The sequence below is a fragment of the Diplotaxodon limnothrissa genome, linkage group LG3 (assembly GCF_057381915.1).
Source record: "Diplotaxodon limnothrissa isolate DT_005_m linkage group LG3, D_limnothrissa_male_GT1.1, whole genome shotgun sequence".
NCBI lineage: Eukaryota > Metazoa > Chordata > Actinopteri > Cichliformes > Cichlidae > Diplotaxodon > Diplotaxodon limnothrissa.
Window position 1 is genome coordinate 68001046 of NC_140598.1, and position 12341 is coordinate 68013386.

Below are 12341 nucleotides of genomic sequence, written 5' to 3' on the forward strand. Positions count from 1 at the left end.
CATTAGCGATTGATAAGTACGCCAATGGAGGGGGCAGCACTATGGTCTGTTACAAAGACAGAGGCGAACCAATCAACAAATCATATTAAAATGGTTTACTGGCACCATTTTGCCTCTCATTCTGTACAAGTCATTGACCCTGGATCAGCAAAACAGCCCAGACCATCACACTTCCTCCTCCATGTTTGACAGTTGATGCCACACACTGTGGAATCACCCTACTCGACGGTGTACAAAGATCCTGTATGATGAATCGAAGACTACAAATTTTGATTCATTAGCCCATTATACTCTGGTCTTCAGTAGTCTAATTGCAGTGTTTCATGGCTGAGGCAAGCCTCTTTGTCTTATTCTGACGCCTTAGCAATGGCTTTCTTGCCGCAACTCGTCCTGTGAAACCTACAGCTTGAAGACCACTGTTAAAGTGTACTTGAAGCTGTTTTCCTGTGAGCAACCTATTACGCAAGCTGTTAACTCTCAGAAACTTGTCCTCTGATTCATTTGTGGTTTTGGGTCTGCAGATCTCTTCCTGTCAGTTTGCTTCTGAGTGCCTTTTGATGGTGAAAGAAACCACAGTGTGTTCCAACACTACTTTTATGCAGACAGAGGGGGTTGGAAGTAATCCAGAAAAGTTGCGAACACCTGTAGGAATTAGTAGTACCAGCTTTTAACGCTCAATCAACCTCCACTGCTGCAGAACTGCTTTAAATTGTTAACCCGTTTTGTGTTCCCTGAAAAAAGGCATTTTTCTGTCATTCTAAAATGTACATTATTTTTCAGTTTTGAGCATCATAATACATCAGTGCATATTATATAGTTTTACTTGCTAGACCCCAAAATGAAAATGCTACTTTTTTAAATTCTAGGCTTTCCTCTTTTTGTTGTATCAAGAAAATGTAGTGTTAAGAAACAGACAAACAGTGAAAGACAGACAGTACTTCTTGCATGTGTTCTTTTTTCTTTGGGAAAGCCACTTATGGTAATAAGACGTCTTGATCCTGTGGCAGTAGAAGACCAGCAGCACTGCAGGTAAAACCACCAAGAAGGCAAACAACAGTCCAGCCACCAGCCCCACCTGACCTGTTGACATACACAAACACATATATACATACACACTAATGTGTTTACTAGTATATTTATATGGCAATTGAAACACTTTAATTTAGATCAGCAAGTATCAAGGAAAAAGGGCCATCCATGTCAAAATTTTCTGTTTACTTCTAGTGATCGAACATTCTGAGCCTGTCAGCGAGTCAGAGGGAAAAACAATGTTAACTATAAAGTTATGTTTTGTTTATTTTCAGAGTGAGTATTAAGCTGTAGCAGGCAGCGGGTAAAGCCCAGGCTTGTGAAAGAGGAGAAAAAGGAGGAGGAATAGAAAAAAGAAATGGACATGACAGAGAAAGAGAAAGGGAGAGAGAGAGACTTTGACTTTTAACACAACTTTATTTACACCACATTAAAAAGAAAAACCACAAAAAAGTCAAACCTAACACAAAGTTGCTACTACATCATCAGCAACATCAATATGCACTAACCATTTACTAACCCCAACCAAACTCACACACACATACTTAAAAATTAAGGACAAATGTCCCATCTGCTCCTATCGAACACAAAACCTGTCCAATCCCCCACATAGTTGTAAAGGAATCCAGATCTTTAGTCAGAGAGTTAAAATCATGCTGTACTGTCAGACGCAATGCCAACAATTTTTATCCCGTTTTCCTTCTCTCACCCCAACCAGTCGCAGCAGATGGCCCTGCCCCTCCCTGAGCCTGGTTCTGCCAGAGGTTTCTTCCTGTTAAAAGCGAGTTTTTCCTTCCCACTGTCGCCAAAGTGCTTGCTCATAGGGGGTCATATGATTGTTGGGTATCTACTTTGCAATATAAAGTGCCTTGAGGCGACTTTTGTTGTGATTTGGTGCTGTATAAATAAAACTGAGTTGAAATTGAACAATCCCTTTAAACTATGCACAGCATCAGTCCAACCCTGACCTAACTTCTGGTTCTTCCTAGTCTTCTATATTGCCAGCTTGGATGTACCAAACAAAAAATTAATCCGAACCAGAGTCCGTCCTTTCTTCACTGAATACTTAGGACCAAAGACAAACAAGGGTACAGAGAATTTCTCCTGCAGAGATTCCACCCACTCCTGCAACAAAGAAAATAAACCCACTAGCCGCAGACAATCAGAATCAGAATCAGAATCAGAATACTTTATTGATCCCTGGGGGAAATTATTTTTTGTTACAGTGCTCCACTGTATGAACCACTAAGTGCTCCAGCGTCTCCCTTTGTGAACAGAAAGGACATCCCTCCCCAGTGCTTGGATCCAGGTGGGCTCTGTGTCTGTTTGTGGCTATTGCTCAATGTATAATCCTCCACTGGAGGTCAGCCATCCGTTTTTCAACAGGAGGCTTATATGGACCCTCCACCTGCAGGTAACACAGCTGTAATATAGCTGCTTCTTTCCACAAGAGCTGAAACTATCTAGCACTGATGTTCTCAGGGAGAGAAGTAGGCTCCCCTCAGGCTGCTCCTTAAAGACCATCAAGGAGAGAAAAACATATCCGCTGTCATCAGCCCATTGATCAGCTAGGACACAGTTTCCAGTAAACTCTCCCAGTGATGCCGACAGGGATTGCCAAGTTTCCTCCACAATCCTTCCCAGCACTCTGGAGGCCTGTGACACACCCAAGAGTTCCCATTGACATCCTTGTGAGATGGCCCAGTTTGATAATACCAGTCTCCACAAACTTGCTCCTTATAGTGGCAGTAGAAAACACAGTACTTGGAAAAAAGTCATTAAAAAACAGCGGCTCTTCAAAAAGCCACATCCCAGGTCTGGGGTCAGGAGTCTGTGCGAAAGTCATCACTCCCCAAGTAAAACCCAAGAGTTTTAATAGCCCTTTAACCCCATCAAAGATTCCCAGGGAGTCTAGTAATACATGCCAAACTCCACTGCCCCACTAAACACACCTCACTCTTCTCCCAATTAACCCTGGCTGAAGAAGCTTTTTCATATAAAACATTAACATCATCAGCGTATGCTGACACAATAACAGGAGGGCTCTGAGGCAGATCTGGCAAAGAGAAACCCCTCAGCTTGTTCCTCAACCTGCACAGAAAAGGCTAAATAGCAATGCTATAGAGCTGGCTGAGATAGCACAACCCTGCCTAATCTCTCTCCTAACTGGCACAGGGCAACTCAACCCTCCTCCCACCTTCACAACACAGCAAGTGTCGCTATACCACAGCTTCACCCATGTCTGGAACCCCTGCCCAACAACAAAGGTCTTCTGGGTGGAAAAAAGAAAAGCATGGTCTACACGGTCAAAAGCCAACTCTAGTATAGTGTAGTTTACATATGTCAAATACATCTCTCATTAAAAATAAATTATCTATCATAGACCTATCTGGAATACAATAAGATTGATCCACACCAGTCAACAGTTAAATGACCATTTTCAGTCTATCTGATAGGACCTTGGAAAGTATCTTATAATCTGTACCAGGGCCACTCGTCTCCAGTTTTTAAGAAGGGTTCAATCTCCCTTTTTTGGTATGAGAGAAATAACTGCATGCCTACAGGAAGCTGGAAGTTTCCCTTCTTTAAAACATTCCTTAAACACTTCTAGAAGGTCCAGACCCAGAAGACTCCAGAAGTGCTTAAAAAAGTCTGACGGGAAACCATCTATTCCTGGAGCTTTGCCTGAAGCCATCTGAGATACAGCAGCAGACGGCTCATTCAAAGTTATATCCATGCTTAAGATGTCCCGATCCTCTGGACCGAGTTGAGGAAGCCCCTGCAGAAGTTCTGAAGCAGAGTCTACATCGCTGCTATCTGCCCTGAACAAGTCTGTGTAAAAGTCCACCGCATGCCTTCTCATCTCAGCTGGATCTGTGATCACATTTTCATTCGAAAGACGAAGACACACCATTTGTTTTCTCTGGGCTACAGACTTCCCCAAATTAAAGAAAAGGTTGAGGCGTCCATGTCCTGGAGTCTGGTGAAGCATGCTCGAACCAAAGCTCCTTTAGCTCTCTCATATTGAAAATGATCAAGCTCTTGTCTTTTAGAATTTAAACAGTCATTACATTACAACAGTCATTATTCTGCTGATCTAACTGTGAACCAGAGACATTCTTTTTATGTTTTATCTCTTCTTTAACTCCTGCAGAGTTCTCTTGATATTGGCTGTCAAATTAAAACCATATTGCTGCTGCAAAACACACAAATCTGGGCCTTTCCTACTTCCCACTATTGAGTAAGGGAATTAAAATCACCAGAATCATCAGAAGACGACTGAAGATGCGGGTCCTCCCCAGTCCCATCCAAAGTAAAATCAAGACAACAATTCCAGTCCCCACCCAATAAAACACAGTCCCCTTGATCAGCACCTCTTAATTTCTCTTTTAATGTTTAAAAACAAAACCTTACGCTCAGACCCTAAGTTTGGTGCATAGACATTAATCAAAGTAAAAATAAAAACGTCTATTTCAGCTCTGCGCTTTACTCCATGCTGAAAGTAATATTTGCATTTAGAGAAGGAGAAAATAAAATAGCAACACCTGTGCTAAAATTTGTCCCATGGCTAAAAAACTGCTACCCCACCACAGACCCGTCTACTTCATTTGTACTGTCAGTATGTGTTTCTTGAAGACTATATCTAGTCTCTTCTGCTTGATTACTTCTTATTTGCATCCCTGCACCCATTCACATTCAAGGAGGCTACCCTCAACCCCTGCACATAAGAGGAAGCCATCAAGAAAGGAAACAGCAAACAGAGATGAAACACCCAGTGTTGCAGGATCATGGCGATAATGCTTTTTACCATCCAGCACACCAAAAATGTTCAAATATATTGAAGGTGAAAAAACATTTTCTTTAAGGCATAGGTTTATGTTGTATACTCACTGCCATACTGAACCGGCCCACTGTCCACACTGCCACCAAGTCCTGGCTTCTCACAGAAGGGTGGTGCCCAGCCTTGATTACAGTGGCAGTTCCCATTGCTGTTACACACCTGAATATTATACACACAAAAGAAATGTCTTAAGTTGGTCTCTGACCCCTTTCTCTCCCTTTGTATACATGTCTGTGTGTGTGATTGTGTGCATGCTTGGATATTTGTGACTACCTGGAGGTGTATTAGTCAATGCATTAAGGCATTGTGTGCTTGTATTTATTTATATGCGCATTTATCTCAACACTATGAAATTTTCATACTGGAGAAAAAACTGCATATTGAATATTTTAAATATTCCTGACTTCAGCTAATTTCTAATATTTTCACTGACAGCGGGGAAGAAAGAGATTAAAGGAGACTCTATGCTTGCATTTTCTTGTTACTCATATTGTTTCAAATACTAATTCAATCCTGATATAATAGACTCTGTCAGGTGAGACAGGATCCACTTCGAAAAAGCTGCTGAGCAGTTCAAAACACAAACTAGGCTGTGCCAACTAGGGTTATTCTCATAACATATGTGTAAAACTGGGCATTGGAAAAACTTTGCCCTGGTCAAGACACACCAAGCTACAATCAAGCACGGGTACACAAATACCAGCTTCAGCCTCCATTCTCTGCCAGATTGTCTGCTAATCACTGGCAACTTGGCCTCCAAATGATTTTGTTTTTGACAAGTCTGGACTAAGCTACCTTGCAGTCACCTATTTGCCTGCCCTCTGGACTCAATTCACCTCTAGGCTCGCTAACAAAATCTATCAAACACCTTCATTATGCAACCATAACACACCAGACAGAACCTGTCCACTTGGACCTAGTCTCTGGCAATCACAGGGAATCTGTCACCTTTGTCACCTTTTCTGTTTCCAAGACTCCTTGGTTAGCAAGACATAACCCCCATACTGACTGGTCAAAAGGGCGAGTGAAGAGCTGGAGTTTGTTTTGCCTGGCTCACTATTTAAAATCAGCTCTGCCCCCTGCTTTAAATAGTCCCCAGACAGAACCCGAGCCTAAGCCTGATTTATCCTCTGTGCCACTAGCACATCATGACTTACATGAGGTTTTTAATAAAGATAAAACATTATTTCTTCCTCTGCACAGGCCCTATGACTGTGCCATAGACCTCCTCCCTGGTGCTCCGTTGCCTCCGTCCTGTAAAGACTGAAGGTGCTGCCTCCCATTCTATTGTACTTTTAAATATCCTAGGAACAACAAGTAAACAAGTGGTCTCTGAGAGAAGTACTGTATTGGGGTGATATAGTACTTGAGGTCTCAAGGATAAGATGGGGCTTGACAATTCAAGACCTTGTATGTCAGGAGAAGAATTTTTAATCTTACTGAATTTAACAGGGGGCCAGTATGGGTGAAATATAGTCTCTCTCTCTAGACCCTGTCAGTACTCTCGCTGCAGCATTTTTTAATCAAACTGAAGGCTTTTCAGGGAGCTTTTAGGAGTGCATGATAATAATGAATTATTGGAAGTGCAGGAACTAGTTTTTCAGCATCAGGATGTTTTTAGTTTTAAGATGTTCCACACATGGAAGAAGACAGTGTTTCATATGCACACTGAAGGACAATCAAAATTGACTCCAAGACTTCTTACAGTGTTACTGGAGGCCAAGGTAATGCCATCCAGAGTAAGCATCTGTTTTGACACCATGTTTTGTTGTGTGACTCTGTGTGATTATTGTGTATATATACATTTATATTGGTGTGTGTGTCTGTATGCTTACCCCATTGTTGTGACAGCGTGCAAGGCAAGTCTCTAACTCAGTAAAAGAGGCATTTTGGCATCTGCGGTCTCTGCACACCTTTGGCAACAGAAGGACAAAGATTACATAACGATTACAGAGCAGGTACACGCAGAGTTTAAAGGGGCTCCTTGGCCTAACTCTTGTGGGGATACTACAGAGAGAAAGCAATATATACAGAAAGACAATTTGCAGATGGGTACATTTTCATCCATTTGTATCTCACACATAATTCAGCTCTTATTTTGTAGGGTGTATGTGGGGAATTTACTTACAACTTTATATTCCATTCGACAAAGTGCCAAATAAACAAGATACACAAACAGGCCTCCTTAACCCCCAGTAGCCCTTTTTATTAGATCAATAATATGCATTGATCGAATGATCAGTGCATTATATTAGATCAGTAAATTTTGACAAAGGGAACAGGTGACAACTATAAACCATGCTCCTTTACACAGTAAATAAAAACCACAAACAGCTTATACTTAAAGAGTCAGAGATATCAAACTTTCCTTGAAGTTTCAGTTACATTCAGACCACATCTGAATGAGTCTGTTAACTTAGGCCTATAAGGGAGCCAGGAATGACAAAATGATGAATTAAATATGCTACTTACTAATTAATTACAATTTTATTAATTAATAAAAAATGGAATTCATTAATTAAATATTTCAATAATGATTTAAATGCTCGTTAATTTCATTTAAAACATTTAATAAATTATTTATTACCTAATACCGTTATATTATATCTGGGTATAAAGTGTAATCTCGAAATTACAAAATATTTAATTCAGTTCAATTCAGAAGCCAACATCAAAGAGATGTAAGTGACATTAAAGCCATATTAGTCAACGTGTAGACCACTTGGGGCCAGACTAACTGGCTCTAAACATTTAACTTTATATTTGGCAGGAGGTTATATTAAAACTGATAAATATATGGCAATTTACACTTGTTTCCTTGTTCTAACAATGCTTCTTGGCAATGAATCTTCTACCGTTGGAAAGCCTGTTTATTTCTTCTTGAATGTTGCCATATTCTTAAGGAAAATACATCTATGTATTAAGGAATAGAGGTGAGTATGTGGTTTGCCAAATCTTTTGTGGTTATACTAAACAACTTATCCTGCTATTGTTTTGGGCTTCTGGTACTCTAGGTGGTGACAAGTGGGTGCATGCTTGGCACCTCAATAGCAACACCACAGACCATGACCCAGTGATCCGTTGATGTCTGCTCCATGCATGCCACATTTGACTGATCTGGATAGGGCCCCAGCCACAGGGCAACTTCAACATGCAGTAAGTATCAAGTTTTCATGTTTTCAATCAATATTTGCCTGACCACAAAATTCCAGCTTGGTCTGAACCCACCTTGCCCTCTCCGCACTTGGTGCCGGTCATGACAAGACCCGGGTCAGGCAGGTCACCCTGGCCATCCTGGGTGCTGTAGACGTATGTGCCACGACATTTCACCTCTGTTCCTCCAGTCTTGATGGTAGTGTCAATTGACACAGCATTGGTGCCTTTTGGCTTTGTGGCAGCACTGTGGCACTGAATCTTCCCACACTTGGCATCGCTAAACAAAGATACAAGCACATAAGACTTAATTTTTCAATGGCCAGTCATTTAACCTCTGAGAAACCATTTCAAATAACCTCTGAATGTTGATGAACAGCCACAGTAGCGCAGTTGGGTTCAAAAATACATCAATTATCCACTGCTTGAGATATAATGGTAGGGGAGATGCCATATGGTAGGACGAATAGCTCTGTACATGGGATTAAAACTAGCCCTGGATAAAAAAGTAAATATAGTGGAAGTAGTGGTGAGAACTAGTTTCTTTTAGCAACAAATGAGGAAAGGCTCAGAGTCTTTCACCAAAGGACATGGTTATAAACTAAATGTGACAACTTGGAATAAAGATTAAGACACAACCTATGAATAAATGAATGAATATGTCCTCGAGGGATTGAAAAAAAATGATATAGTGGTACTTGTGATTAACTTTACTTGCTCATCACTGTAAATTTATGATGATGTGGATATCTACGTATTGAAAGTGTATAATGTTCATAGACGAGTTAACCCAAAGAATAAGCTCCACCATGTGCAATAATATTGTTTACTTTCTAATCTAACAAATGGCAGAACATGTTATCCAAGCATGGAAAGGAAACATCATCTATGTAGCTTATTGCTCCTATTGTTAGCACATGGCATTGAATAAGTTATGCATGCTCTCTGATTACACAGAATGACTTTGAACACTTGTGGTAAATAACACACTATTAGCAAAACATAGTGTGAAATAATTACTAGAGATGGCACGATACCATTTTTTTATGTCCGATACCGATATCACAAATTTGGATATCTGCCGATACCGATATGAATCCGATATAGTGTGTTTTAATCAATAAAACAGTTTTTTAATATCTTGCTGCTTTTTGTATAAGTTCATACTCAAGTAAAAACAAACAAACAAAAAAAAAACACTAAAGCTATTCTGTTATACCTGTATGCAAAAAATACACTGCACCCAAAATATTTCATAGTTCAGCAACACTGATCAATCTAATAAACTTAAACCTGCACCATCCTCCCTATTCTGGTATTTTAAAGAGTAAGCAACCTAACGAATAGGGTTGCAAACTCCCAGCAAAAAAACAAAAAACAAAATAGGGAACCACCCCTCACGCTCCACCTCATGATGCTTAATCGACGTAATCAACTTTAATTTGATGCAGTGTGAAAAAAATGCACAGAAATCAATTATTTTTCAAGAATAATTAAATAGATTCAACATCTTTCTTCAACAGATTTGCAGACTGCACAGATGGTATCTTCCCAAAGGAAAAAGTACTATAGCTTACTAGGGTATATTAGACTTAATAGTTACTATATACAGTAATGGACTTCTATACATTTTACATCAGATTAAAACTTTGGGTGTAAGATTCAGATAATTATTTATTAAAAGCTAGACATTTTAAATGAGAATAAGAAAGAAAAGTATGTCTTTGTGCCCCCTTTTCCCTGTTCATGCCCTATCGGCCCCCCTGGCTAAACTTTGCTAGATCCGCCCCTGCACAGTTACCAGCTGTCAGCTAGAAAAGGATCCTGGTGTAGAAAGTAATATTAAATAAATTCTAACAACAGCTTATCAAGGTCAAACGTTCTGCTGTTGTTCAGCCGCTGGTTTCCTCTTTCTGGTGCGAAGTGGGCCAAAAACAAACAAGAGAGACGGACTCGCGACAGAAAAGCCGATCAGCTGATCATTGATCAGTTTCATGATTGAAGTAGCAGCAAGAAGAGGCAGTCGCTCCATATATCGTTATTAAGCTTAACGCCGGAATGCTTTACAAACATTCAGAGATGAACTTACACATTTGCTTTACTTCTCTCTGGGATAACTTCCTCGGAGATGAAATGCCGCATTGGTAACGAGGCTACAAAAACACACAGCCGCTCTATCACGTGAGGCACACTGCTGCCACGTGCTACGGTTATGAGCCGAGTTACGCCATGTCGCAAGTTTTGTGAGGTGCTTTTTTGATATTTAATGGATCGGATTACATTTTTTATTTCCCTCCGATATCCGATCCAGTAATTTACGTCAGTATCGGACCGATACCCATACGTAATATCGGATCGGTCCATCTCTAATAATTACAGATCAACATACAAGTGAAGATCTTTAACTACATTTAGTGTTTAAAGCAGATGCTGTGCAGGTTTGAGATCAGCAGCTTTCTTAAAGAGTCCAAGGATCCTGTTGACCTTGTAAAGTTCAATGCAATCTAGTATCCATGTGTGGGGCATTATGTCATAGGCTTTCTTGTAATCAATCCAGGAGGCGCACAGGTTGGTCAATCTGGTCTTAGAGTCTAAAGTAACTGCTCTATCTACTACTATATGCTGAAGGCCTGTGCTAGCCAGCTGTGTGGAATAATTCATCACCTATACAACCTGAGTATGCACCTCCAGAGAGTCCCAGTGCTATGGAAAACATCACGAGTGGTCCCAGTGCCTAAGAAAATCATCCAGGGCAATAAATGACTACAGGCCTGTAACACTAACCTCTCATGTTATGAAAGTTACAGAGAGCTTATCCTGGAACACCTCAGACTCCTTGTGAGCAAGACCCTCTGCACTTTGCATACCAGCCCCACTTAGGGGTGGATGATGCAGTGATACATCTGCTGCAGAGAGGGTATTCCTCCCCCGACAGACCCAACACCACAGTTCGGATAATGTTCTTCGACTTCTCTAGTGCCTTTAATACGATCCAGGCAGGGCTGCTGAGAGAAGTTGGAGAACATGCAGGCGGAGGCTCCACTGGTCCAGTGGATCACCGACTACCTGACAGGCAGACGACAGTTTGTGAGACTGCAGAGCTGTGTGTCAGAGAGTCTTAACAGCAAAATAGGAGCATCCCAATCAACTGTTCTGTCCCCTTTCCTCTTCACCATCTACTCGGCCAACTTCAAGTACATCACAAAAACTTGTCTCCTCCAGAAAGCCTCTGATGACACAGCCATTATTGGATTGGACACGGAGCTGCCTACAAAAAGGGTTTTATGAAGGTTCAGCTCCTTCAATGTATGCAGCAGCCTGCTCTATATGTTTTATCCGTCTGTTGTTGACATGAGGAGGAGGTGATCAGTGACAGAATGCTGGCAGTCATGGACAATGACTCCCACCCCCTTGATAACACACCTGACAATCTGAAGAGCAGTTTCGGCAACAGGTTCCTTCAACCTCGCAGTCTCGCAGGAACATCACAGGAGTTCGTTCCTTCTGCTGCCATCAGACTCTTTAACTCATCCACAGATCCACACATGTGGAACAGTATTAATGACACTTTGATGCACCCCATCACTTTTGTACACCATGACATATTTGCCCACATGTTTTTACCTATATTGCTATATTCATCTATTTATTTTAATATTTATCTTAATATTCATCATAACTCTGTTTCTACCCTCATATCTGGCTTTGCACCCATTTAAGTTCAAGGTGGTCCACAGGTCGGGAAGGCAGATGGTCGTGGCCGATTTCCTCCCGGTGGGGGAGTAGGTTCGGCAGGATCTAGCCCCAGCCTCAGTCAGGTGGTGGGGGTGGGTGGCAGGGGTGTGGTCCCTGGCTCTGCTGCAGTGGAGGCGTGCTGCAGCAGGGAACAGGGAAGCTGAGGGCCAGGTGGAGGGGATTTCACTAACGAACGCTCTCTCTTTTTGTAGTGATGCTGAGGACCAGAGAGGGTGTGTGTGTGTGTGTGTGTGTGTGTGTGTGTGTGTGTGTGTGTGTGTGTGTGTGTGTGTGTGTGTGTGTGTGTGTGTGTGTGTGCAGGAACAGCTGGAAAGCTATCCAAAGGCGTCGAGTTGCCGACCAGGAAGCTATGTGGCTGAGCTCCCAGGACGAAAGGCTGTCTGAGGAAACGTTACAGCAGGTTGTTCCTTCTGCTGCCATCAGACTCTTTGACACACTAAAAATAAACTGTTACACTACATTTGAAAGCTGTGTGGCTCCATGATGTGTCAAAGTATAGTACTGTAAAGATATGTTCAACAAAAGCATTTCCAATATTAGTTGTATCTGTTATCAGTGTGGA

At 41.4% G+C, this 12341-nt stretch overlaps 1 protein-coding gene across 1 annotated transcript in view; it reads right to left on the reverse strand.

Annotated features, from left to right (window-relative positions):
- Window positions 1–12341, reverse strand: part of adam19a (ADAM metallopeptidase domain 19a) — a 100439-nt gene that overhangs the window by 10228 nt on the left and 77870 nt on the right. The window contains exons 16-19 of the mRNA XM_085349753.1: window positions 8099–8303; window positions 6706–6783; window positions 4921–5029; window positions 939–1080 (exon numbers count right to left, since the gene is read on the reverse strand). Of these exons, the coding sequence (XP_085205879.1) occupies window positions 939–1080; window positions 4921–5029; window positions 6706–6783; window positions 8099–8303 (534 nt within the window). The remainder of the gene's footprint in view (window positions 1–938; window positions 1081–4920; window positions 5030–6705; window positions 6784–8098; window positions 8304–12341) is intronic.